The 27,440-nt window shown below is 29.6% G+C and overlaps 1 protein-coding gene across 1 annotated transcript; it reads right to left on the bottom strand.

The window, feature by feature from the left end:
• Positions 1-18,882: 18,882 nt before the first annotated feature.
• Positions 18,883-27,149, bottom strand: LOC129962245 (uncharacterized). Its single transcript, XM_056075986.1, has 3 exons — positions 27,126-27,149; positions 22,578-22,682; positions 18,883-19,130 (listed from the first exon to the last, which is right to left on the bottom strand). The coding sequence occupies exons 1-3, from the start codon at positions 27,139-27,141 to the stop codon at positions 18,883-18,885; spliced, it is 369 nt and encodes a 122-aa protein (XP_055931961.1). The 5' UTR covers positions 27,142-27,149.
• Between the last annotated feature and the right edge of the window lie 291 nt (positions 27,150-27,440).

Below are 27,440 nucleotides of genomic sequence, written 5' to 3'. Positions count from 1 at the left end.
CCGAAACGGCTAATTTTATAAACTCTTCGCAGACCGCCGTGGTAAAAGTATACAGTACTTGGCAAAATTGTACTATACAAAATCAGCGTCGTGGCAAATGTGGTGCACCACGGGCCAGAGATGGTAGAGGTGAACAACGGTTGCTGGGATGCGTTCGGGCGAATAGACGTGCAACCGTTAGCAACTGACCGCTCAGATGAACCAAAGAGCTACTAACAGTGTCTCCAAAACGACGGTTCAGCGAACGTTGCTACCGCAGAAAACGCCTGGTTGATGCATTTATGCTGACTGCTATTCATCTGAGACGAAAGCTGGAATTTGCACGCCAGTACCGCAACTGGACTTCCACTGAGTGGAGACAAGTGGCTTTTTCCGATGAATCACGTCTTATGGTCCATCGGACAGATGGAAGTTGGCGTATACGGCGTAAAACGTATGAGAGCAAACACCTTGCAACAATTGCTGGAAGGGTCCAAGCTGGAGGAGGGAGCATTATGGTCAGGGGAATGTTTTCGAGGTATTCTCCGGGTGCACTCATCATTGTGAAAGGCCCGATGAATCAACACAATTATTCATCTATCCTTGCGTACCATGTTCACCCTTACATGCGAATTGTTTTTCCTCAAGATGATGGCATCTACCAGCATGACAATGCGACGTGTCATAAAGCTCGCAGGTGGTTCGCTCGTGGTTCGAAGAGCACCAGAATAAGTTTACCGTACTCACTTCATCAGCAAATTCCTCGGACTTGAACCCAATCGAGAATCTGTGAGACTATCTCGATCGGGTTGTTCACACTCTGGATCCTCACCCGCGTAACCTAGAGCAGCTGGCCACGGCACTGGAGTTGACATGGCTCAACATCCCAGTGAACACCTTCAGGAACCTAACTGACACTCTTCCGGCACGTCTCATAGCTGTTCGCTCCTTGAAAAGTGGTTATTTTAGATTTTGACAGGTGGTCCCATTAATGTGACTGGACCATGTATTTCAGAACCACTGTATTCCGGGTATAATGTTGCATTGTAATTTAGCTGCAACTACACGAGTTTTATTGCACAGATGTCAAGCTAAAGCTACATTTCGCAGAACTATTATAATGCATACCACTTTAAATTCAATTTATAATGGGAACTAAGAAAGTAACTAACTTATTTAAACTACATTACTAAAAAGTTTTCTTTCCATTTTCGCCGTTTCTACTGTAAACCAAACTTTCGAGATGTGCCAAGTTGATATTAAAATTTTTGATAAAATTTTACGTCCACATACGCGTTTTATATTAATTTTTGTTAGGAAAATTAAACTTCCAATGGTACTTTCAGGTGATCAGGAAAAAAAAATTTGAACTCATCTAGAAAAATTGATCGTTCTTGTTTTAAATTAAAAATGGCTGCATAATGATCTTAAAAAAGATTACAGAGATCTTAATTATAATGTGGGATAGAAGAACTTTATTTCGATTTTTCAAATTTTTGGAAAGTGTGCCTAAAATTTGTGTATTCAAAATTCAATAATTATGCCTTAGTTAAAAAAATGTTTTAACGTTTACTATATCTTCGGGCTTTATAGTATTTTTTATACAATTCTTAGAAACGAAACTTCTGATAAATATGTATGAAAATTTATTTAATGTTATATGTTGCTTTAAAGTTCAAATTACTTTGGTCACTGTTATGACTACTTGTGTGCCAAATATCATGTTTGTAAGTATTATAGATCTGTCTGAAAAACAATGGACCTAAAAAAACTTGCTTTTACAGGCATAGATTAAAAACATGCTCCCTGGCTTTTGATACCCTCTTTTAAAAGAATTCATTATTTGCAATTTTGCATTTTCTTCTTGATTGAAATCAAAAATATCTATGATCCAATCGTGACGGATCCATGTCAGTCTCATAATCAAGACTACTAATATACTCAGCTTGCTTCATCACGTGATGTAATTTCAATTAGTTTTGTTTGAAATTCAATTGGAAAGAAGATCGCATTAAAAATATCTAAAAAATTTCAACAGTAAAATAAAATTTTCGGATGAATATGAATAAATCTCATGGTGTATTATTCGCTTCTTTGAAGGCGAAGTTTTCTTTCTTACTACCCGAAAAGAACATAAGCAGAAGGGTAGTCTTTATTGGAAAACAACGAGAGATTGGGAACAATGCTTAATTTGTGTTTCTAAATTATAGTGAGTTACTTTCTCGACTTCAAAAACGAAAGCATTTTGTATGCTTTCAATAAAACCAATCGTTGTTTGCATTAACTAATGTGCGCATGCAGTCTGTATCTAAGAATTATTTTTAACTTCTTACAATTATAATTTTTCTTGTGGAGTATTTATCCATACTACGAGAAGAAAAAAAAAACTATGAATTTGGACGATGTTTTAAATTTCCAATGTTCAATTCCAACATTCTTTCAGATATCTGCGATTTCGTTAACCGTGGCGTGATTCTTTTACGTCAAGCTTTAAAAACAATCCTTTAATTGGAAGTTTAAATGAATATTCAGTTGGCTTCAATAACGCTATAATTAAGATTAAATGGTAAAATAGCTGGAAAAACAATCTTCGCTCAGCAGTTTGGGTTTTTTTTTTTTTTTGAAGAAATAGTTAGATACGAACTATATACTGCTTACATGCAAATATTTTTTTAAATCTTCCCCTACATAGGATCTAGTCATTTAAATAAAAATAACATGAATGCACTTAGTTCAACGTGTTATTCAAAGCAATCTGCTTTATTATAGTATTCATTTTATCTATAATTACTATCTCGATAAATTTGCAAAAAGAAAACTGTCTTTTCCGACTGAAGAGCTTAAGCAAAATCGCATATTCAGACACTTGGGGGTGGAAAAAATGAACTTGTTTTGATGGTCCTGTTTGTGATAACCCGAGTTCGATGTCAGTAGATACAGGAGCTAAGGCAACCCTGTTGGGAGTGGATTTGTCCCAGAAGTCGAAGGGACAACCTGTTTCCAAGCCTATTGGTATCTCCTTGTGGATTGCTCTGATGAAGTCTCTGTGGCTGGAATAACTGATTTTTGTACTCTCAATCTGAATTTCCTTCAAGAATTTGGCTTTGTTGGGGATCTGAATAGGAGTGTGACGCGAATAGGAGCAGAGGAATCTAGTGTGTATCCGGACAAATTTCGTCTTTGCAGAGGAACCATTTCCGCAAAGGGTCACTGTTTAAAGGGTCACGTGTTGAGAGTGCGGATAGTTCTCGAGTGTCGAGAATGAGCCGAGACTAGGCGGGAAAATCTTCATGAAAGCTTTGGAGATGACAGTGAAGAATTTCTGGCTCTTAAGTGAACTGTGGAAGGCAATGTTGAAGCATCCTGACATTTGGTTGGTTCGATGGAGCAAGTTGATAGTGGACAATCGGCCAGCTTGGCTAGAATTCGTTTCGGAGAATTCTGTGTCAAGAGTGATTTTTTTGGGGGGGGGGGGGGCTCCATGGGACACCTTGCATTTTAAGAAGCTGGTTCAAGTTTGGATGTACAATACGAAACGAAGAAGAGCTATAAGTCTCAAACCGCAAGAGGGTTCAGAAGGATCTTTTACTATCGCCAACATAATGAATGATGTCGTCAGCGAAATTGCGGAGGACACCCAACACCAGACCAAAATTTTTTCACATCTGGCGGTGGCCTGTACCATTTATTGACTTTAGCAGGACTGCCGGGTCACCAGCCCTTGAAGAGGGGAACAATTTTACGAATCTGTAATGTTACTTCCCAGCACAATTAGTTCAATCATAGAAAATACCGTTTTGCGATCAGCTTTATTGGATGCAGATCCAGATGCTGGATCAGTGACTCCAGCCTTGGCAATTTTATAGTTATAAAAAATGTGTGTGTGCGTAAAATAGCGTTTTTTCAAATAAGACACCCATATAAATAAATTTACAAAGCAAAACTTTATTTAAATATAAAGTTTAATCCAAATCTTTAGAGCGGTTTCCGAGATACACGATATAATATATATGATATAAACATAAATATGGTATTTTCTAAAAAATAAATGCAAGAAAAATTTTTGTATGAATTTTTGCAATATCTCTATTATTAATTCAGTTTTATTTAAGGCATATGTAGTTTAATATATCAATTTTAGGATATCAGTTTTTGTCAGGACCAAAAAGCTATTTTGTAAGCCTTTAATAGTAGACTTAAATTTTGTAAACTTTTAATAATAGACTAATTTAATGTGTCATAAAATAATTTAAATTAATTAAATATTTTAAGTAATTTGAATTAATAAATGTTTTAATGAATTATGAACTTTAAATTTTAATGCAGATTCTTTATGTGAGTCATATTTAATTAAATATTCTTGAGACATTAATAATTCTTTTGTAATTAAAACTTACACAGTTATGGAAAGTTGAATGTCTCTATTCTATAAAAACGCGCGATTTCAGACCTCGCCATCGACCACCTTGAAGTAAATACGCCAATCAAATCATTTACTTTTTCTATGACTGATTGTCTAAAATAATGAAATTGTTGATTGTCCTAAAATAATAATATTGAAAGCTTTATAGCTCTGTCGAGCTTGATCTCAGAATATTAAAAATCAAATTATCAAGATAATTTTACTGAATATGATTTATAAGGACGAAGGATTGTGAAGGAAGGACGAAAAAGTAATTTTCTTTCTAGAAATGGTTCGATAATGTATTAGAAAAAATTGGGAGGATCAGATACATCCTTAATTTTTAATTGACACTAGAATAAGATTTTCAAAATATTTACTATACATGTGTGAGGAAAATCTTTATTTACTAAATTTTAAATAAAAACAATAATCTTTCTGATATTTTTTTCTTCAGAAGAATGAGTCTCCCTAAATTTCCAGTGTACTGAAGAGTTAAGAATAGTGGAAAAATCATTGAGAGATAAAGCATTTTAAATACGCCAGTATTTAATATTTTCTAAATTTCTTCACCATTTAAATATTTTGTAATTGGCATGCTAAAATATTAAATAGAAATGCTGGAGATGTAATTTATCGGTTCATTAAATGGAAGAAAACTATTAGAAGATTACAGTTTTTTAAAAATAAAATTATACTTGATGATAGTGTTACATATAATGATTATTTACGTAGAAACATGTATAGATATGAATTCACAAACTCGTTTTTTCAGTGCAAGAAAAGAAAGACAATATGACAAATTCTGCACTAGTAAGTCATACAGCTCTAAATATAACTCTTATGCATTTTTTTCTTCAAATAAATCAGAATAACATTTTTACTTTTTTTTTACATCTGCACGACATCTAAAATATCTTTTAAGAATATTATGGTTCTAAACAGACTTTTCTTCGATTCAATGCTTTTATTTTTGTCTAGTTATCATTTCCCCTGCTTAAATGTGGAACATCACATTCCCTTCCAGATCAAAATAAGAAGAATGTTCTATTAAATTACTTTCTATTTATAAAGTTAAGTTTCTGCGAAACGTGATATAAAATATCTTTCTAGTCACGAGAGGCAAAAATCGTGAGTTTTGTACTTATATCATGATAAATCGTATCATATCAGTTTTGTGTCTGAAAACTTTTTTACTTACTCTAAATCTTTAAAGTATATCATTATTTTTAATGGCCTAAAACAGAAATGTAAATAAGACGATATTCCATTCACGTTGTTTTACTATATCTTAAAATCAATAAATCCTCGTTTTATTTTATAAAATCACAAAAAATCTTGGAGAAAATGAAACCAATTCACTTTCTTTTTAACATGATAAAATCAACAAAAGGAACCTTCTTATATAGAAATGGACGATGTTGATATAGTAATTAAGCAATCTAGTGATTATTTTAATTCTTTTTCAATAAGAAATGGAGGCATAAGTATATAGAAAGTATAAATTATCTCGAATCATCCACAATCGATTTTTTGACATTTATGCATATTTAGATAAATAATATTGGAATTAACTTAATATGTGCCTGCCTTCGGACACTTTAAAAAAAATATTTAAGTTTTCAATAAACAAAAGAGGTTTTTTATTTAAAATGGGATATAAAATTTTAAATTTAAATGTAATTTGTATGAAATTTTAATGAAAAAGTACACTTACGGTACACTTTCTACTAAAATTTCTAATAAATATATCTCAATAATATTTATATAGTACTCTTATCTGTGTTATAAACCAAAAGATTTGCAAATTTTGAAAAGTTTTTAAAATTTTGTGTCAAACACATTTTTAAAAAAAGACTCATGTTTTTTTTTTTTTTCACAAAAAAATCAATAAAATTTTTAAAAGCGAAGATGAAGATTAGATTTCTGTTCATAACACAGATAATACATATTTAAACATTTTCTCAAAATTGCAATTCAATATCTTAAAGGGATTTTTTTGTGTGATGTTTAACGTAAAGCAAAATATTGAAAAACATAGTTTTTCAGAAAACACATTTAAAGATTTTAATACGCCATAAATTTTTTGACTCATTTGTCATTCTTAAAATTCATCATATTTGTATGTCAAACCCTCTTTAACTAATTTTGCTTTTTTTTTTAAGCTTTCAGCTTTTTTTTTTTGGTCAGTTAATAGAGGGCAATGATTGGCTTTTTTGATTTCTTAATGCGCCCATCATTGATTCCCATATATATTTTTAAAATCAGGGATTAATTGGAATTTCCAAATGTTTAAAAATTAGTAATAGTCCTATATAAGCAGAATTAAACAATATGGAGGATATATGCACTTAAAAACAAAGTTTTCTGTCCCACAAAATGTTCTTTAGGTAACACTGACCACAGGATGTTGTTGGAACTTTCATTATTGTTCTGTGTCATATCATGCAAGCATTTTTTTTATTTATTGATGCTCTATCACAGAGTTCTAAATATGTAGATTTTATCACTTTGATGACAGAACCTGGAAGACCTGGTAATTTTCCTGAATATTTTTTATGTTGCTCATAGCTTTTTCATATCGACACCAGCTGTCGCTCCTTTCTGGACACTGCGTTAAGTTTCTACTGCTAGAACAGCAGTGAAAGAAAGCAGCTAGAACAACAGTGAAAGAAAACAGCTAGAACAACAGTGAAAGAAAGCAGCTAGAACAACAGTGAAAGAAAGCAGCTAGAACAGTAGTGAAAGAAAGCAGCTAGAACAGCTGGCTGCAGTTTTTTCAATATCTGTAACATTACTACAAAATAGCAATTCTATAGAAATTTTGAAGTTTATCTATAAATTAATCTTAATTTGTGTTTTCAACCGAGTCCTTCGGTCTTCTTTAATTTTCTAAGTCGTGACCCTACTCCTTTTTGAACGTGTCCTATACATTCAAGTTTTGTAACCGTATTCTTTCCATATACATCCTTCACTTTCAGAAATGCCTTAGAGTCACCATCACCAAAATATTCGATGTATTGCAACTCTCGTTTCAATACTGATCGGTCAAAAATTTTATAAGCACCAACAGCTTCCATATTTCCTGATGACTCTTTGTAGTTAGAACATTCATGGTTGCAAGAAGTATTCCTTTCACACAATCTACAATCATCACTTCTAAATCCAATATTTTTCCAGTATCTATGGAAATAGTTGAGACACAGCCATTTAGTGACATACGGCCACTCCGTTGCCATGTCCCATCTATAGAAACACCACAGTGTGTACTTTTTTACAAATTTTGCACTTCTTTTGATGCAGATTTCAGATTTTTCTCAGAACAGTACTTCACTGATTCCAACAGTTTCAGTTCATGAATTCTAAAAGCCTGTTTAGAAACATATAGTAAATTTAATGTGTCCAGAAGAAATTCCTCTGCCAATCTATCTTAATGCGAATACCAATAAATTTATTCAAAGATGATATTTTACTCATTTTCGGGGGTTGACGTGAATAAAGTCATAAATCCACATTTACAAGATACTGTAAAATTTGAGAAAATATTTTCTTTGTGGTCTTCAGTCAGTTTCACACCTGTTTCAACTCAGTACACAACTTCAATATTCACACTTGAATAAAAAATTGCTGCCAGATTTAAAAAATTAACTAAAAAAGGAAATGTTGATTTATATTGTTAAAAAAGATTTTGGCATTTATATCGCTTGAAAGATACAAATAGTCGCGCAAATGTATTGTTTACATTTTAGCGTCCCTTTAAATTCCAACTTCAGGTGTAAAAAGATCAACTTCCAGTTTATTAATTAGGCTGTAACTTCGCTTCTAATTAACATAAGAACAAAAATGAAACAGTTTTGGAATCTGAAACGTATAGGCTATAAAAGGAGCACATGAAATAAATTTCGATAATTTTAACGAAAACATGGATTTTAGGGTAGGCACGTATCTTAACATTGAGAATGAAGACTCATTACTTGCATGGATTTATAAAATGTTGGCGATCAGCTAGGCATGAAAGAACTTAAGAGAACTAAAATAGTTTAAACAAAATTCGCATTGGTGGTGAATCATCAAAATTGAGATGAAATCGATTTTCACAAATTTTAACGTTGAAAGAAATAGTAAGAAACAAATGTTTATTTTTTCAAGACGTGTGAATGCTTTAAAAAAAGGATTGATTATGTTCTATTTGAAATGGAAGCTTTATTTTTTCTTTGTAGGTCGAACTACTTATGCATTACTAAGCCTTGCACATTATCTTCTCATGTACTATTGTATTTTTTTTGTTTGTTATTTTTTAAAAATATTTTTTTCGTATATGAAGATAATTAGTGGTTTTGACGAATCTCTGAAACTTCAGACTGAATCCGTAAAACCCATTTCTAGAACTATACATGTCTCTGAATACTATAAATCAAAAAGGCTTTGAATTAAAAAGATGAAATCTAGTACAAGTGGTGTTCAAATGAAATGGTGTTCAATGTAACCGTTAAAATATTTGCCTATGCCGCTGTGGGAGAACGTAGCGAGACATCTAAGGATGCGATTGGAGTTTTCGCTGCAGATCGAAGCATGCTCAGGAGAGAGCTGAGGCTCTTATAAGGAGTGCTACCCAATTTACGTGGTAGTACATGTGAAGACAGGATGGCGTTCACTATTAACTCTGATGTGTACTGTGAGACACTCCAAAGAGTACGCAGGTCCATCAAGAACAAAAGACTTGGGCTATTCACGCAGGGTGTGGTTCTGCTCCATGATAACGCACGTCCAATGTCACACACGCGGAACTGGCCAAGTTCAAGTGGGAGCAGCTCGACCATCCTCCCTACAGCCCGTACATGTTGCCTTGCGATTTTCATGTGTTTGCTCCCCTGAAAAAACATCTGAAAGGAAAACACTTCAACTCGGACGGTGAACTCAAGGACGCTGTGAAGGACTGGGTCTCGTCACGAACACAAGAATTCTGGGAACAAGGAATCCTTCGGCTCGTTAGTCAATAAGATCGTTATGCTCATGCCTATGGTTATGGAAATCCTTTAATACAGCAAGGCTGGGATATTTGCAAATATCGTTATTTCTGACAAACCGTGGCACTGATTTCCCGAAACGCTACATTGTGCAATCTTTCGAGGGTTGTGATGTAGGTTTTTGCTGCAGTTTAACAAATAGGTAATACGGGAAAAGTGAGAGGCCAGAGCATAGTTTTATAGGTTAAGAAGTTTACTGAGAGAGTTTAGATTTGTAATTTTGGATAAAATAAAGCTTCTTTTGCTATTCTTGATTTGATTTTTGTATTTTTTTAAAGATTAAGTGTTTACCCAGTGTGACGCCAAGATAGCCATATTTGCCTTGAACTATTTCATTGTTCCATGGTATTTTTTCCCGGAACAAATTTGGTGGGGAGAGGGGCTCATTTCCAGGAGAAATAAATGGCTTGACATTTTCTGATCATGGTCTGGATTTTCCACTAAATTAGCCACTTTTTAATTATTTTAAGATGATCGGTGAGTTTTTACTGGATGAATTTGAGATCACTGGCTGTACAGATCAGTGCTGCATCGTCAGCAAATAAGCTGGACTGGAATTTAGAGATATCATTGATATAAATATTAAAGCACATGGGACCGAGTTTAAAGTTCTAAAATATTCCAGTGTGGATATTTCTTGATTTCGAGAGCGAGTTCTTAACCTACGATTAACTGATTATTATACAGATATGATGAGAAAGTTTAATCGAACCATCATGTATTTTAACGCGAATCATTTTGTATATGAGCCCATCAATCCAAACTCGGTCAAATACTTTAGCAATATCCAGAAAAACTGCTCCAGTATCTTGGTGGTTACCAAAGCCTTGTCTGACACTCTCAATCTACCTAAGAGGAAACCCATTAGTAGAACAGATTTTTTTGAAAGCCAAATTGAAATGGTGATCTGATCTTCGACATGGTCGTTGAGTCTATTAAAGAGTATTTTCTTTGTTACTTTACTGAGACTTGGGAAGAACTAACTGGAAGGTAAACAAAAAGGAATAATCGTCTATTGGTTATTCTCTGCGTTGGAATAAATGTAAACGCGATGAATCCAAAACACAATGACTTAAATAAATGAAATTGATTTGTGATCTTGGACTACAATTATATGTCAGATTTTGGTTTCGGAAAAAGGGCGTCCAAAATACATATTTGATTTCTTGGAATTTGCGTTTTAGCCAAATGCTAGTGATCAATCGAAAGAGAAAAAAATTGCCAAAATTTGTAACTACATTTACATCAAATATCGATATTTCTTAACTATTGTTCACCAATTTGTCCAACATTACCAAAACTAGTACTTGGGCATTAATGCACAAGTACCAGTATACTGGGATTTACTATACTGGATGTATTTACTATATTGGGAAATACACTTATACGGGAGTTCAAAAATAAAATTTGAGAACTCATGGTGTTCACAGTCTTGCTCAATAATCATAAATTTATACAGTGGGGAGTAGAAATATTATACTTATCAGATAAAATCCTTATTCTTATCAGGGAAAGTTTTGCGGGGAGTACTCCTTCTTATTTTTATAAAAGCTTATTTTCCATTTTTTTCATTCTTTTCTTTACAAAATTGGTAGTAGAGTGATTATAAATTATTCCCCGTTTAGGGAAGCAAATAGTTGTTATATGTGATATCCCATGAAATTGAAGCCAAAGTAATAAAATATTTGATTAATTAGCTAATTTGGAACAGGAAATAAACGTGAAGCTTCCTCTAAATTACCCCAAAGGAAATGAAGAGTTGACTTACGAAATACTCGTTACTGCTGAACGATACCTGGGATTGCAATAACTTTATGCTTATTAATATATTATAATATTTTAAGGATCTTCTTTTCCCTGTCTTCTGTGAATGTGTCAAAAATTCTTCGAAAATTTCCGCTATTTAGATTACATTAATAACAATGAGTTTCTTCCCTCAATTTTCTCGTATGCCCCCCGTAACACAACCACGGAACAAGATACTTTACAAAATTGCTATGATATCTTCACATAAAACATTCAGAACATTGAGAAACATCATAAAATTATTAATTAATTGTGCTAACAGAGAAGTTATCGCTTATAACATGAGAGAAAATGCCTACGTCTATAAATTTGGCAACAAAATGATTTCAGTTAACCCTAATTAAATTATCCTAAACACATCATGAATCACTTCACACAGATAGTTTGCCATTACTTTTTTATTACTTTCTTTTGGTGTTTTTAACGACATCTCTGAAATGTATTATTGAAAGAAAACTATACTTTTATCTTCTTAAAATTCAAAAAGTTACCTTTTCTTAATCAGTTTGATTGCCTAATTATTTCTCCTCTGATTTTTGCAATTTCTTTAAAGTGTAACTTTCATTAAAGGCACAATAATTTAAACACAAATAAATGTATTTAAATTTTACAGGATGAAATAGCAATGCGCATGAAAAGAATTTAATTATTAAAGCGTACCATTCTAGCCCCGATCTTTGTGAAATTTTTTTGAATGATTTTGGTTTCCAAAACAGAGAATTCCCAGCTTCTGTCATCGCAGCAAACTTCACTGAATTCATCCAGAACACATTTCCGAATCATTTCATCATAGCCATTTACGGTTCAAAATCACAGCACCTCACCTAAATTGCTGGTATTTCTTGCATTCAGAAATTTATTTATCGCATTCATGCCATAAACTCCATATTTGCAGCTGAAGTTTTAGCGATCTTCCAAGCTCTAGATGAACTGACAGCCTCAAATAAAGATATCCTGATTCATTCGGACATTTATTCTGCTTTGATTGCACTTAAAAACAACAATTTCCATTCGCCTAAATTCATTCGACGACTAGCTTCAAAAATTTACACAAGGAAAAATCTGAACCAATAAAAACCTCTCTTTTATCAGTACCTGACCACTCAGGTATCGTATGGAACGAAAAAGCAGAAGCTCTTACAAAAGCAGTCAAGGAATTCACACCATTCATATAGTGAATCTCCCCGGAGGATATGATCTCCAATCTGAGAAAGATCTCTATCCAAATCGCCCCAAATAATTATCATAGGTGCAGATATCTGGCTTTGATCGGGGATTTCCCAGACATCAGCACAATCACTAATTGGACAAGAAGTAGAGTTCAAGATAAACTTATTGCATGGGTGATTTGTAAAATGATCATGACTCCAAGTCTTCTTCACAAGTTCAATCTCTCAGGCAACTCCTTGAGCATCAAATGCAACGACATTTCCCACATCTTGTTAAATTGTTCAAATATACAGTCTACAGAGAAGCGCTCAAGAAAAAAAACTTAACATCGAACAGCAGAATATTTCTTTTGCCTTTCTTTTGTCACAAACATCATCTAAACATCTTTATTCAAGTCCACAAATATTTTGATATACATTGTAGCTTTTTCGCTCCTATGGGATAACAGTCTTTGTCGCTATATCCCTCACTGTTTATATTCAAATTATATTCATTTAGCTCGAATGAGCATGCTAATGAAATACCTAAAAGACTGTTCCAGTTTTGTAAGTTTAGTTTCAGATCAAAATTAGAAATATTTAACATATCTTTAGAAAAGTTCTTCTCATAGATCAATTTAATAATAAAAAAATTGAAATAAGTATACAATTTTTAATATAGGTAACATTAAAAATTTTTATTCCATTTTCTCATTATCTTTTTAAGATATCTTGCTCATATCTCTATGAATAGAAATCCAAAAAAATTTCAGAAAAGCAATTTTTTCGAACTTAGAGAAGTCTAAAATATCAAGATTCATTAAAGCTTTCAAATTTTAAAGCTTACAATTCTTTTTCTAGAGAAAACAAAAATTTTGCAAAATTTAGAAACAATTCTATTTCGTTGCGAAGCAAATTATAACCAGCTGGAGGGGTCTCTCCAGAACTTTCTCGCATACTCTCTCATAAAGCTGGAATCCCAGAGAATGCCTTAAATGGCATCATTGGCGGTACAGTTGTTACAAAATATTAACTTTTAGCGTGAATTTAGCATTTTTATTAAATTTTTCTTATCAAGCTTGGAGAGTTTTTTGGCGATAAAATCCTTGGCATGCGGTTAATAATACCTAAAACACGAATTTGTGTGTCAGACACATTTTTCACACAGATTGAAACCAAAATTTGACACAAAAATTCACTTGTAGTCATAAAATCCCGTGCCAAATTTTATATATTGAAGTCATATTTCGTTTTTCAGTTATCGAGTTTACATGATCCTGAAAGTACAGACTACCCGACGGTCGATTCCTTGTTGGATTTGGCCCAAAATTTGATAGGTGTCCATTAGGGTGGAACGGAAAAATCAATTTTTGATTTTTAATTTGTAATAGCGCAGAAAAGGTGCTTTTTGGTGTAGATAAAATAAATTATAAATATGAAAAATATTAGAGTAGGTCTTGAGGTGCCGCAAAATCGTTAAAATTTCATAAAATTGAAATTTTTGCTTCATTTAAACGTTTTTTTTACGAAATAATCAACTTTTAATTTTTAATTTGTAATAGTGCAGAAAAGTTGCTTTTTGGTATGATAAGATAATAAAAATTATAAAAAATATTGAAGTACATCTTGAAGTACCACAAGGACGTTAAAGTTTCTTAAAAACATACTTTTTGCAACTTTTTACTTTTGCTTCGATTATGAAATAAAAAGCTTTAAATAGGCGTTTGTCATATGAATAAAAGTATAAAAACAGTTTTACTATTGCATTGGCATGGCACTAATTCGTCGCTGGAACTGTTGTTATTGAGGTAAAGCGGAGATTTGTCTGCGTCCGGTGACAAGGAGAGAGCTGGTTTTAAATCAGTAGCTTTGACGAGTTCAGTTGAGTTGGCATCGCCGCTCCGTCTATTGTGTTTAAAATAACTGATTTGTTAGTTTGTGTGCTTATGTAGTTTGCTGTGAGTAAAAATTGCTCAATCTAAATTAGTGAAGACAAGACAAATATCGGAGTGCTCTATTTTCGGGAAATTAAGTAATTTGCTTGAAGTTGGACTGACTACATACGAATCTAGTGCTACTGTTACATTAGAAATAACCTCAGAATTTCTTCAGAGAAGGATCCTTCTGTAAGCAAAATATGTAACACTTTAGTTCCCATAATAGAACAAATATAGTCCAGATCTTCTATTCCCGTTGCTTCTAGCAAAAGAATTTCACAAATGATAAAAACTTATCATGCTAAGTACAGGAATTGATTAAAGTCTAAAATTAGAAAGTGTTCAGATAGGTTTGATTCCAGCCTCACAGAATTTAGAGAAGAAACTAGATGTTTATTTGACATTGCTAGCGTATAAAAGAGAAAAAAAATGGAATAAAAGTTTCTAAATGATAAACGCTCTAACAGGAAAATGGTTATTAGTAATATTGATATCCTAAAACACATGCGCTTTGAAGAAGAAAGAATCAAGAAAGAGTAAAGAACTACAGATAATAGTTAGGTAAAATCAAGAACAGGTAAAAAATACTAGTGCATCAGGAACGATTACTGGCGACAATGACGATGCTGAAGAACAACAGTGTTCTTTACAAAAAGTGGCAAGCCAATCAGATCCATTAAATAGACAAGAAGCGAGAAAATTGCCAAGTGTCTGTGCGGTTTAATATTAAGTTAAAACTTTATACAGAAGGCATCTGAAACTGAACCAAATAGTATAGGGAACTCGATTATCGACTTTCCTTGGCTTCCTTGTCACATGCAAGCAGTGGAAAGAACTGTGAGGCTGGTGGCCGAATTTGCTCAAAATTTTAAGTTTGAGTTACTTTTGTCACAGATGGACATTTTCTAATAATGTGTTGTTGTTGTTGTTATTTTTAACTCGGAGAGATCTAAAAAGTAGAGTTAGCTAAAATCTCGAATTCGAATTTTTTTACGGTTGCGAAACTTTCTCTATACTACAATCGAGAAAGTAAAAAGTATTTGGCAGAATTCAATTCATTTGTAGATCATGGACATTCAACAAAGCACAGCCGTTTGGTTGGTATAATGGAAGAAATGGTAAGAAAAACTATATCTTGTACAAAAATTGTTGAAGAGTTTCATGATAGAAGAAATTACATAATTCTTCTAGGTTGAAAAAGAATGAAACAAGGTTTATTCGAAATCAATAGAATGCATAACTAATAATTCCAATCTTGAAAAAAAAAATTGTTACATTTTCTTTTAAGGAGCCTCATTCAATTTATTTCATTTTTAACAAAGTAGATCACTAATTATAAAATCTAATTCATTACATATTTATTAGAAAATTAATTAGATAAAAAAGGAAACACAATCCACGATCAAAATACAAAAAATCTTTATTAAATTACAAAAATGTTGTCACATAATATAATAGATCATCAATATAAATAACAATATATTCTTAAGTGACTTTTTTCATTAACTTTTATTCTAAATCAATTCTAAAATTTAACGCTAGTATAAATAAATAATTTTTAAGAGATTACTAAACTTACTTCAAAAGGTTCATTAAAGTTAATTAAAATTCGCTAGTAAAGAACTAAAAAAAATATAAAATGCTTCTAATCATACATTTTTTAATCGTTTACAGGTTCTCAGTAATTAAATTGTTTTTTTTATTAAAATAAAAATTGATTAAATTGTATTTTATTAATAATACTTGAGAAAAGAAGATATCTATTAATTAAAAAGGAAGAAATGATAAATTTGCTCCAAAAAATTTGTAAGAAATAAAGAAAAATTTTTAATATCGCCATTTGTAGGCTTAAAAATGGCCGAACCATTTTTGAATTGAGAAAAATAATCTATTTGATTATGATATTTAATGATATACAACAATATATTTTATTTTGCTTGCAATTCAAAAGTAATATAATAAAGGTAGTTTAATTGTTCGCTGATGTCTCAAATATTTAAAAATATTTTTAAAGTAAAATATTTTTTTAACTCTTAAAGAATTATAACTATGCTGTTAAAATATTTTTCTTCATTTTTTTTTACTTTTTTTAACAATTTTTATTTTATATTACATTTTTCTCTACAATAACCTAGCAATGACTTCTCTGATGATTTTTAGATTCCTCCGCTTCAAAGCAATTTAATTCGAATACAAAATCTCCAAGAACAGAATCTTTTTTACTAGTAAATTGATACCTTTGTGGAAATATTTTTAAGAAATTAAAAAAAATTATTAAAATTAAATTATTCTTTTTTGTTCCAGCAAGAGCATGTCAGAAAAATAAATTTCTCAGAAGAAGAAAAATAAATTTTATGTGGAGTCTACAAATGCGATTGATTCAATGGACATAGGTCACAATCACATGAAAAATGTTAATGCAGTGTTAAAACGCAACTGAATGCTATCTGTCTATGAAAAATTTTAATACCAAAGTATACATAATCTAATTGTTTTAATGATTTAACGTCTTTTTTTCCTTTAGAATGATAAATAATGGATCATAAAATTAATTCAAACCGATGCATTTTGTAAGTATCATGTTATCATAAATTCATTCCCTTCTTTTATATTTATTCAATTCAAATGCATTTTGGTTCGCTTTAATTCATTCACCCGAAGTAATTTTTACTTCAGAATTTTAACTTGGTTTAATACCAATAAATTCCACTTAATTCAATTAAACTTGTGCTATGAAAGAGTTTGCTTTATTCTCCAGTAATATATATGACTAAAAGTCATGAAAACTTTTTCCAGCTTCAAAACAAATAATTAAAAAAAACTTTGTCTTCATTTGCTGGTATGCATATAAAAAAATGAAATTAGTGTTTCTAACATTTTGGAAAATGGAATAATTACTTTTGAATTATTAACACTCTCGAAAATTTTAATTTATACTATAATATTTATTATTTCATCATTTTTTTAATAGTAATGTATTAGTATAGTTTATGTGAATGTAGACAACTTTTGCGTTTCACTGTATGAAGAAATTTACAATTTACAAATTATAAATTTATTTAAAATTATAAAAAACAAAATTAATTAGTCAAATTCTGTGGCTTCCGTGAAAGGAAGCACAATAAAATGTCTCTAAACGTATATATTCTGTATAATTTCATACATTTAATGGGATAATTTTTGTCTCGATGTTATAAATCACATAATGCGCCATACGACTTGCATCATACAAAAATCCTCCAACCTGCTCTATAATACTTATCGTTGAAGTCAGAACTACCAAATTTTGCATATAGTTGTTTTTTGAGTTGTATGTGCTCACTAGAATGAGTTTACCTACACTTTAATTAGACTTAATTAAAAATTAATCGAAATTTCTATGTTTTTCCGAATAATTTCTGAATCTAAAGTATTTCAAAAGCAGTTCTTACGTCATTTTGATATTTATAAAATATACTTTTCAATATTTTCAATTTTATTTCTCTAATTCTAATGAAGTTATAAAAATATTTTATTATCTATATCTCACAACAACATTTTTCATTGCTTTAGTTATAGTATTTATATACATGTTCGTTATGCGACAATATTAAATACATTTTCTACATACATATCATTTTTGTAATTATATGATTTTTAAAATGTTACTCTTAAAGTCAGATGAATTAAACCTACATCTTAATTACACTTCGTTGTGTTCGAATCTGCTTTCAATTTCCTTGAATAACTCTCATATTTCTTTAAGAGGGAAATAATGTGTTTTTGAAGAAATAATACAGAGATCAAATTATCACAAATATAATGATTACATTTGGGTTAAAAATAAATATCTGAAATAGGCATATAAAAGGGATGAAATATATAAACGGCACTTAATGACAAGTCTTAAATGTAAATCTATATGAAAATATGTAAAAAAAAACATTTAATCATTTAATATACAAAGAAAAAATTTTTAAAATATATTCAAGTCATTTACGTTCATTTCAAGTTCGTATGTAGCAAGTTTTTAAGAAAAGATTCGAAAACTTGCGAGATCTTTTTGGGTTTTCTTTTATGAGCTGTGTTAAATATTATTATTATTTCATAAATAAATTAAAAAACTATTATCTTGCATGCTTTTTTGGAAATACATTCTGTATTTCATTATTTAAGAATGCTGAAGATATCAATTTATTGTTTTGAAAATTCATTTTAGAACTTTTAATCGAATGCTTTTGAATTTTAGGACTATGACGAACTATTAGGACTATTTAGGAAATGACGAACCATATATTATTCTAGAAGTATGGATGGTCATATACTACATAAAAAAATCACATTCATCAACATATTCTATATATACATAATACATTATCCTTCACAACTTTTGTACAATAAAGTTAAGTACAACAACTCTACATACCCTCGGTACCATAACAAAGACAAGAATCTATTACCTTAACTTATTTCAACTTATGTCTTTTTGTCTTATCTTATATATTCTTAATCCCTTGCAATTTGGAAAATTTTGTTCTACAATTTCCATCAGCTTGCAATTTTTTATCTTCTTTGAATCTCTGTTCATTCTAAATGGATGCAGTTTAGTGAACATTCCTACGAATCGCTGCTGCGTGAATACGGCGTAGTAATGCTTCTGTTTCTGGATACATGTCTTTTGGATCGTCCAAATGTCTTCTTCGTCTGCCGAACATATTTGAGAGAGATGCGAGAGGTAGCAAAGCAGCTGCTGCAGGCGCTACGAAAGGCAGAGAGACCATAGCTGCTAAAGCAAGTGGCCCCATCACTCCTAACACAGATTCAAATCCGGGTAAACCTTTAACCATTGATCCTATGTGAAAGAAATATATGAAAATAATCAATATAGCAAAACATCACGAATTTAAATAATACTAGCATATTAAGCTTATTATTTCACGGATCTCTTGTTTGTGAATTAATATGTTTTAGTGGATTAATTAGTGTTCCAGAAACAAATGTCATTTATAAATAGCAATTTTTATTCCTTTTTGAAGGAAATATTTTGAAAGCATGGGTTATTGCAAAGTGAAACCTCAATCGTCTCTTATACTTAGACAATAAATCAATTTTTTTGGTTCTACTAATACGAGTCTGCATCCTTTGAACGTTTGAGGAGCGTAATGAGATTGGAAGTAAAACCTCGGAAGTCACAGCAAAGGGCATTCTCCCCTCCCACGTACAACCAACGTAATATACATGTAATATGTTTAACGAAATATGTTTTGTATTTCATAGTGTAACTAAAAATGGCTATTTCGACTCATCCGAAGACAGGCTTACAGGTTAAACAGGAACTATGGTTGAAATCTAAAACCCTTACAACCATTCCCGTCATTGGAAGAGCGTAGCCAATCTCATACCACTTCTGTACACACCAAAGTGGCGAGAACCAGTCATCATACAGAAAGTTTCTCATATGAGATGCCCCTAGTAGGACTGTTGCTTGTGTAAGGGAGAAAATCCAATATGAAATTTAAACATCTTCCTTTTCAATCGATTATCTCTAAATTTTAATACATATCTGTAATTTTAGCCTTAAGTTACAAACTTAATTTCATTCATATAAATCTTTGTGTTTTCTTTGAGTTATTAGATTTAGATAGAGGCATATAAAGATTGATAGATAATCAGCCAAATGACAGATTTAGTCTAATATTTAATTCATACATATATATTACTGATCATAAAACAATACAATGGAATTGATCTATAAGACTCTTCGCATTTTTAAGTTACCATGTTCAAATACACAGGGAAAGAGAGGGGAAAAGGCAGATTTCCCTCCGACGGATTTTGTGCGTATTTTCATAGAAATCTACATTTTGGGGTTAGGTCTGCATTCCAAATTTCAGCTTTCCCATTCAAAGTGGTTTTGAGTTATCTCATGCATAGATAGACAAGCAATTCTAAAAATGCTTTATTATTATTATTATTATTTAGGAAGGTTTAGAATGCGGAAATTTTTCAAAAACTCGAAGTCGATTTTCTCTCTCTCTTTTTTTTTACGATTACTTTATTTTCTCTTCGTATACTTTGGATACAAAAGAGTAAAAGCAAGAGGGAATGACCTGAATGGTAGATATATGTCGATATATTTTGATGTAGTGTATCTAGAGCATTGAGGAAGCCAAATTTATTTTCAAATCAATATAATAAGACAATATTTGCTTATAATTATATATACGTTGTGTTAAATAATTTAAAGAGCGGAAAACTTTTTAATTTAAATAAAAGTGTTCCAAAGAAATTTCATTTTTATTTAGTGTTTACATGAATAACGACGACAGAAAATAAAAATGGGTGATTCATTTTTCCTTCTTTAACTTAAAATGGTGCAAATTTATAAAATTTCTTAGTCGTTTAATTACAACAAAAACGAGTTAGATTTTAAATTTATTGGTATTTCTCTGTCTGATATCTTAGGAACTGCCTTAGCTCAGAGCGATTTCAATGCAAATATGATTTGATGCGAGATTTTATCTTACAGTTAGCCTTAAATCCTGAAGACATAATCTTGTGATCTTTCTGCTTGCCAACGATGTTTATTATATCAAGACAGAACATACGATAAATTAGTACTTCCTTTTTAAGAATATACTATCCATAGTTCAGAATTAATTAATTAAGTGCTTAAAAAATGTAAAAAAAAAATTTATTACCAAAGAGCTTGTAATATTACTCAACTATTGTTTTGTAATATTATACAAAATATATTACAAAAAAAATGAATGAAAATCGAAATTCCAACTTTAATAAATATGCTAACTGTCTATAGTAAAATTAGAGCTAAGCAGATAAATTTTTACACTTTTTGATAGCAAGGATCAACATATTTTAACCAATAATTAATGCTTTGAAATCGTTCCTACAAAAGTGAAAGCAGCATTGAATTTAATAAATTAAGAAAGAAGAATTTTAATCTACAAGAATTAATTTTTTTGTCGCCTTTCATCACTATTATCAATTGATTTACATTTTATTTCATTTTTTTTTTATTTTCGTTTATATTATTGTCATCATGATCAGTTAGGTAACAATACAATTTTTATTACCTTTAATAATGTGCACTGATTTTAAGATCGTTAGTATTCTTCTGCTTGATCAACTTGGACGATAAATAGTTTTGAATAGATCTTAATAGTGTATACTAGTTTTTAGATATTAGTAAATATAGCTACAACAGAAAGAAAAAAATTAATTACTGACTCTCTTATGTTTACGTTTTCTTTAAACAATAAATTCTGGAGATTCAAGTTCCCAATACTTCCAAATATGAAAACAAAATTTGCATATTTAGTATAATGCCCAAATAATGTTTCGCTTAATATTACTTTGATCGTATATTTGTATACGAATTTGTTACAATGAAATTGTTTTAAACTTTGAAAAGTGATGTTCAAAAACTAATTAAGGCTATTTATAGCTTAATTCATGCTTACAGCAAAAAAAAAGGGGGGAGAAACTAATTCTTCGTGTTTTTTACTTTGAAAATGTACTTTACTTTAATGTACGAGGATTAAAGTTTAATATTTTAAAGAAAGCTTTTTAAAATCGTTATTTTTATCTTTATCTAATGAAGGTGCTCGTGTGTTTATATGTTGGTGCTACACAGCCAGACCGGTTGACATACAGCTACCAGATCAAATATTGTATCGTATATTTGTATACAATAAATTCAAAATATATTATTTGGAATTAATTATTCTATAATACATTTATTTTAAGTATTTTTCCTATAATTCAATAATAATAAAGCTCACAGACTTTTGGAAAAAGAAATGATCATTTTCCAGAAACAATAAAAAAAAACTCGAATTATCTTATATAGATACCTGAATTTTTTTTTAACTTTAAATAAATAATTTCCAAGTATTTTTTTTTATTTTTTCTCCGGTTTAAAAATTTTTCCAAGTATTAAGAATTTAAGAATTTCCAAGTATTTTTATTTTTTTCCCCCGATTTAAGAATTTTTTTATAGAACAATACTTAAATACAACGATGGTAGCTTTTCTTGCCTTTTATTGAAAGACTTCTTAAGATGTTATTATAAGAAAACTTTGAAAAACATCTTCACATTATGAAACAATGATGAAAATTCAAGAAATTTTATTACTAGTAGGTTTCTTCCGTAAGGTTTTGTGTGTGTGCGTGTGTGTGTATATGTGTGTGGATATAATATTTTTTCTGCAAATGAAATGACCTTCTAATATTGATAAAATGTTATAAAGATAAGAGGAAGCAAACTGATAATACTCACCAGCAGGACGTCTTGAAAATTGAGCGTGTAGAGGTGTCCTATGTTCGGTATCATTTACGTTGCTAGCCAAAATGCAACTTATACTGGCGATGATTATAGAAGGAACTAATTTTAAAAGATAAAAAAAAAACATTGTATAAGTTTAATATCTTCTGTGATTGAATTTAAATGAAATAGAAAAAATTAAGTGAACAGATTATTTTTTTCATTAAATCTTAAAATGTTATTCTCGACCAAAATCGGGTTTGAGTAAAACAGTATTGAAAGCCGTCAAACATTAATAAAGCTTCAGATTCTTATTATTCCTTTAGATTCTTTAAAAATTACAAACAATAAATATGGAAATAAATAACTTTAGAATAAAATAATAATTATTATTTTGTAAAGAGTTTGCTGAATAACTATTTTAAAATGAATTGCTATATAATGCTTGCTTAAAATGTTTTTCCACATAAGAAAAGTATCAAAAGGTATAAATAAAATTGACTATATTTGTACAAAAGCTTGCAAATAGCACTGTCTAATTACATAAAACAAGTTAGTAAATACTCTACTTTGAGAGGAACTTAATTTTGCAAATTATATAGTAAAGCCACTAATACATTGTAAAAACATATAATGAAATTAAATATCACTTCCGAAATCTGAAGTTGGTATAATCTGATTAATATTATATATTTCACGATCAGGAGCTTCTTTTTTTCCCTTGAAATAATAGTCACTATTATTATTTTTTGCATCTTTTTATTCCTTGTTTATTTATTTTTATCATAAAACTTCCTTCTCTAGATTATTTATTGCTCTGTAACAATATAAAAAGAATCTATAAGACCCCATAAAGATTTTTGCAATTTCCTGGAAATCTAGGCGATTTTTTGGATTGATGTTTACACTATCAGGTGAATAGAAAAAATATCTGAATTACCCTAAGTGTAATATATTATTATGTCTATCTCCACAACAATGAAGATGAATGTGTATAACATAATAAAGATATATGGTCTGGCTCTAATACTCAGGCCATTTGATCTTAATCTAGAGCGATTTTTAAAAATTTTAATTAATTAAAATTAAGAGAAATTTTGTCGTTTTTGCAGCACAACTTAAAAATATTATTGCACAAAAAAGATTTTTACATCATTTTAAAATTCAAAACATTATCCTTTCAATGAAACCAGTTTTTATTTAAGAATAATGTTTTCCTGCTTTTAATCAATATTTTTAAAAAATATTTTGAGCGTATTTTACATTGTATTTCATTATTTAAATGAAATATTGTTTCTATTGTTGTTATTAATATTTCATTATATTTTGTGTTATTCTTAATGATGAAAATATGACATTATGGCTTATTTTTTCGTACTAAGTTCTTTTTCTATTTAAAGTACACTATTGGAATTTGTTGCACTTAAAATAAAGGCTTAATTTCACAAGTAAGAAATTATGAAATTTTTAAAAGTACGTTCATTTTTAAATGGTGTTACACTTTAATTTAATATAATAAGATATATAAATATATATTATTTTTATAAGTTGAAAATTGCTTATTTCTTTAGTGCAGTGAGAGAAATTTTTATTGACTAATCTTCTGTATTATATCACAAATCTCGAAAAAGATTCTATAGCACACATAAAATTTCAGTGCTGAACGATTCTACTTCCTGTACTTATAATTTAAATGAAAATGTCTATCAAATATGAAGTTTTAAAAAAATCCTTTGCTGATGCATCTATCAAGATCAAGCTGTATAAATGTTTAAAAATTTAGCTGTAATTAATCTTTGGCAAACCAGATGGTAGTTAAAAACAGCTAGTTTGTAATAAGAATTAGAAATGTAATCCTTCTTTTCAGCACTCATTTAAAATTAAAAAAATATTATAATAGTGTTTTTATACACAGCAAATGATTTTTAACTACCCGTTGAATACTCGTATTGGATCATAACATTAACTTTAATTTATGAAGAAAACAGTGGCATCTTGTTTTTAAAAATACGTTCTAACATTTTTGGAAATATTTTGTAATGTCATGCAAGATAACATATTGCGTTTTTCTTATCCTGAATGATAACGAATATGATAAGATTAAATAAAGGTTGTATATTTTGACATATACGATAATAATGCATGTTAACGCGTATGATAAAAATAACGAAAGGAAATGATATCCTATAATAAAATAATGTCTGGTAACATTGAAGTTAACTTTTAAATATTATTTGCTATGAATTCAACAAAGTTGAAATATTTACACAAATTGTAACAAAAATTTAATTTCTAAAACCCTTATGTTACTTTGTTGATAATTAATTTATTAAATAGAATATTTGGCTAAAAATTAAAATAATAAAATAATAATGCATATACTAAATGGGCACAATACGCTAATTTTAATTTTTGGATGCACTGATTATCTCAAAGAAGAAGAAAAAACTTAAAACAATGTGCATTTTAATTTAGTATGATCTGCTTGTCATAAGAATACTGTCGTAAAGGAATTAATATCATTCATTTTTATCAATAAACAGTCGATAGAATGATTTATTATTAACTGTTTATATGTCTGTCCGTTTCAAAAATTCATAACTATCAATACATTTTCTTATAATTTTCTATTAAGTATTAAATTTTAAAACAAAATTTAGTATTTGACAGAAATATACTGTGTTTTTAATCATCGAATTAATACGAATTTTTAATTAATATTTGAATTAAAATATCATCTCGCTATTTTTTATTTTCAAAAAAAATATCTAAAAAATGTTTGTTTTTATCATTAGTTACCCAAATTTGCAAGCGTTTTATTTCCATGAAAAATGCTGTATTAGGTAAAGAAACAGAAAAAAAAATCTTTATGTAAAAAACATCAGGCTGAAAAATTCGTTTGATGAATATTGTTGAAATTTTCATATCATTTACGTAATTCTTCTACCAAAGATTCAGATTTATAAACATGTGTCGACAAATTCTTTCACGGAGATTTGTACATGTGATTACGGGACATTTTTTACATGAAAATAATATTTTGCCATTATTTTCATTACTGCTTATGTTCTTCTGCTGGATGTTATTTATTTTTTTATTGTCATATATAACAGTTGAGTAATGCAGTTCACCAACTTGTTTAAAAATCATTCGTTTATGTATAATTTGAATGTAGAAGAACTTACTTTTAATATAGCATATGTAATAATATGTTACAAGTTTTTAAAGTTTACTGTAAAATTTTATTTTTATTCTGTTAATTTTTAGGCTTTTTTTTTTCAAAAGTTTGTCATTAAAATATTTAAATCCTTTTGTCGTTATGAAATATTTTTATTTTTAATTTTTTAACTAAAAAAAATCTTTTTGATTTATTCAGAAACCTGTATCCCTATTCACTCTTTTTTCATATATTTAATTTCATGTTTCCTTTCTAAAAAGTTAACGCAAAATGACATATTTCTAAACCTGAGGGTTATTATCTAATCCTGAAACCTTATGAAAGTTAATTATAATTAGATATACAATAATGAAATTATTCAGATATAACTTCAAGATTAATTTATATTAAAGACCAAATAATTAAAGGCATATTTAAAATTTTTATCATATTATTTAACTGGTTTCTATGATATATAGAAATACAAATAGTTGTTCAAATTATTTCTTTCTGCAATTTTTTTATAATTATGCCTTTGACTATGCAAAACAATAAATATTTAACTGTTTTGTTTTCTTTGTTATCTGACAGGATGACATTTGTTTTAGTAATAAGTTCTGTTCTGGGATCAATCAGGAATCCATAGAACGTTTGAGATGTTAATAAATTCTATATAATTTTTGTTTCAAATTATAACATTTATTATTGAATTTTAAATTATAACTTTAAAAATACGATAATTTGATGCATGTTAAATGAAATATGACGTTTAGGCGTTCAATAACAACATTTATTATATAAAAAAATTCAGTTGTTTGAAGAAAAAAATAGAATCAAATTGAATTAGTAACATGATCCCAAGTTAACTAGAATTATTTGCAAGCTAAAAATAAACTACAAGTATTATGGGCATTATAAAATTTGAATTTTTATATTTAAATTTTATATATATTTTATATGAAACTTTTGAATGTATGTATATTTTGTCTCCATTCAGGTCATAAACATGCAAAATACGAAAATTTTTGAAAATTTAAATTTGTTTACTTTTTGCCCGAAGAATGAATAATTTTTTTTAATAAATAAAGAAAAGAAAAGGAATATTTTTTCTTCCAAAATAAATAAATAAAAAGAAAAAAAATCCCGTATGTGTTTTTCATATAGATATATAGCAAGTTAATTTATAAACACCTTAAGGAAACATTTAAAACGAAACAATATAAGTTTTTTAGTGGAAAAGTAGAATAATTTTAATTATATGTCGAACTATATTATATGAATCAGATTAGACATAGACTAGTTTTCTGATGAGAAAAGTTTTTAGAAAATATAAAGCAATGCTGTATGATACAGTTTAAACAAAAGTTTTCTGGCTGAAACAGTGGAAAGATTTCAACGGAACTTACCTAAGAGTAACGACATGACTTCGATGAAAATATCTGTAAGAATGAATGTCAGGCAAAGGATATGTTCCTTATAACACCTCTAAATGTAGCTCCTCACAAATCTTCATCGATCCAGAACAGTGGGTCCTCTTCAATTTATAATGTAAAGATTTGTCTTATTCATTACTTGCGAAGCGAGAAAAGTAGTCATTCCCAGGTTAGTGGGACAAAACGACATTTTGCTCATTAGACGCTCTGCCGACCAATGTCCTTCCGTTTGTCTTTGTGTTCTTTCCGGAACATGAGATACTTGTTGTCTTTCTGTAACGACAACGC

The sequence above is a fragment of the Argiope bruennichi genome, chromosome 2, assembly GCF_947563725.1.
Source record: "Argiope bruennichi chromosome 2, qqArgBrue1.1, whole genome shotgun sequence".
Classification (NCBI taxonomy): Eukaryota; Metazoa; Arthropoda; class Arachnida; order Araneae; family Araneidae; genus Argiope; species Argiope bruennichi.
This window is presented reverse-complemented; position numbering and strand designations above follow the sequence as displayed.

Excerpts from the sequence above, each read along its gene's own strand:
- LOC129962245 (XM_056075986.1), bottom strand. Across the intron at positions 19,131-22,577 it reads ATTTTCAAGACGTCCTGCTG|GATCAATGGTTAAAGGTTTA; the intron begins GTGAGTATTATC and ends TCTTTCACATAG.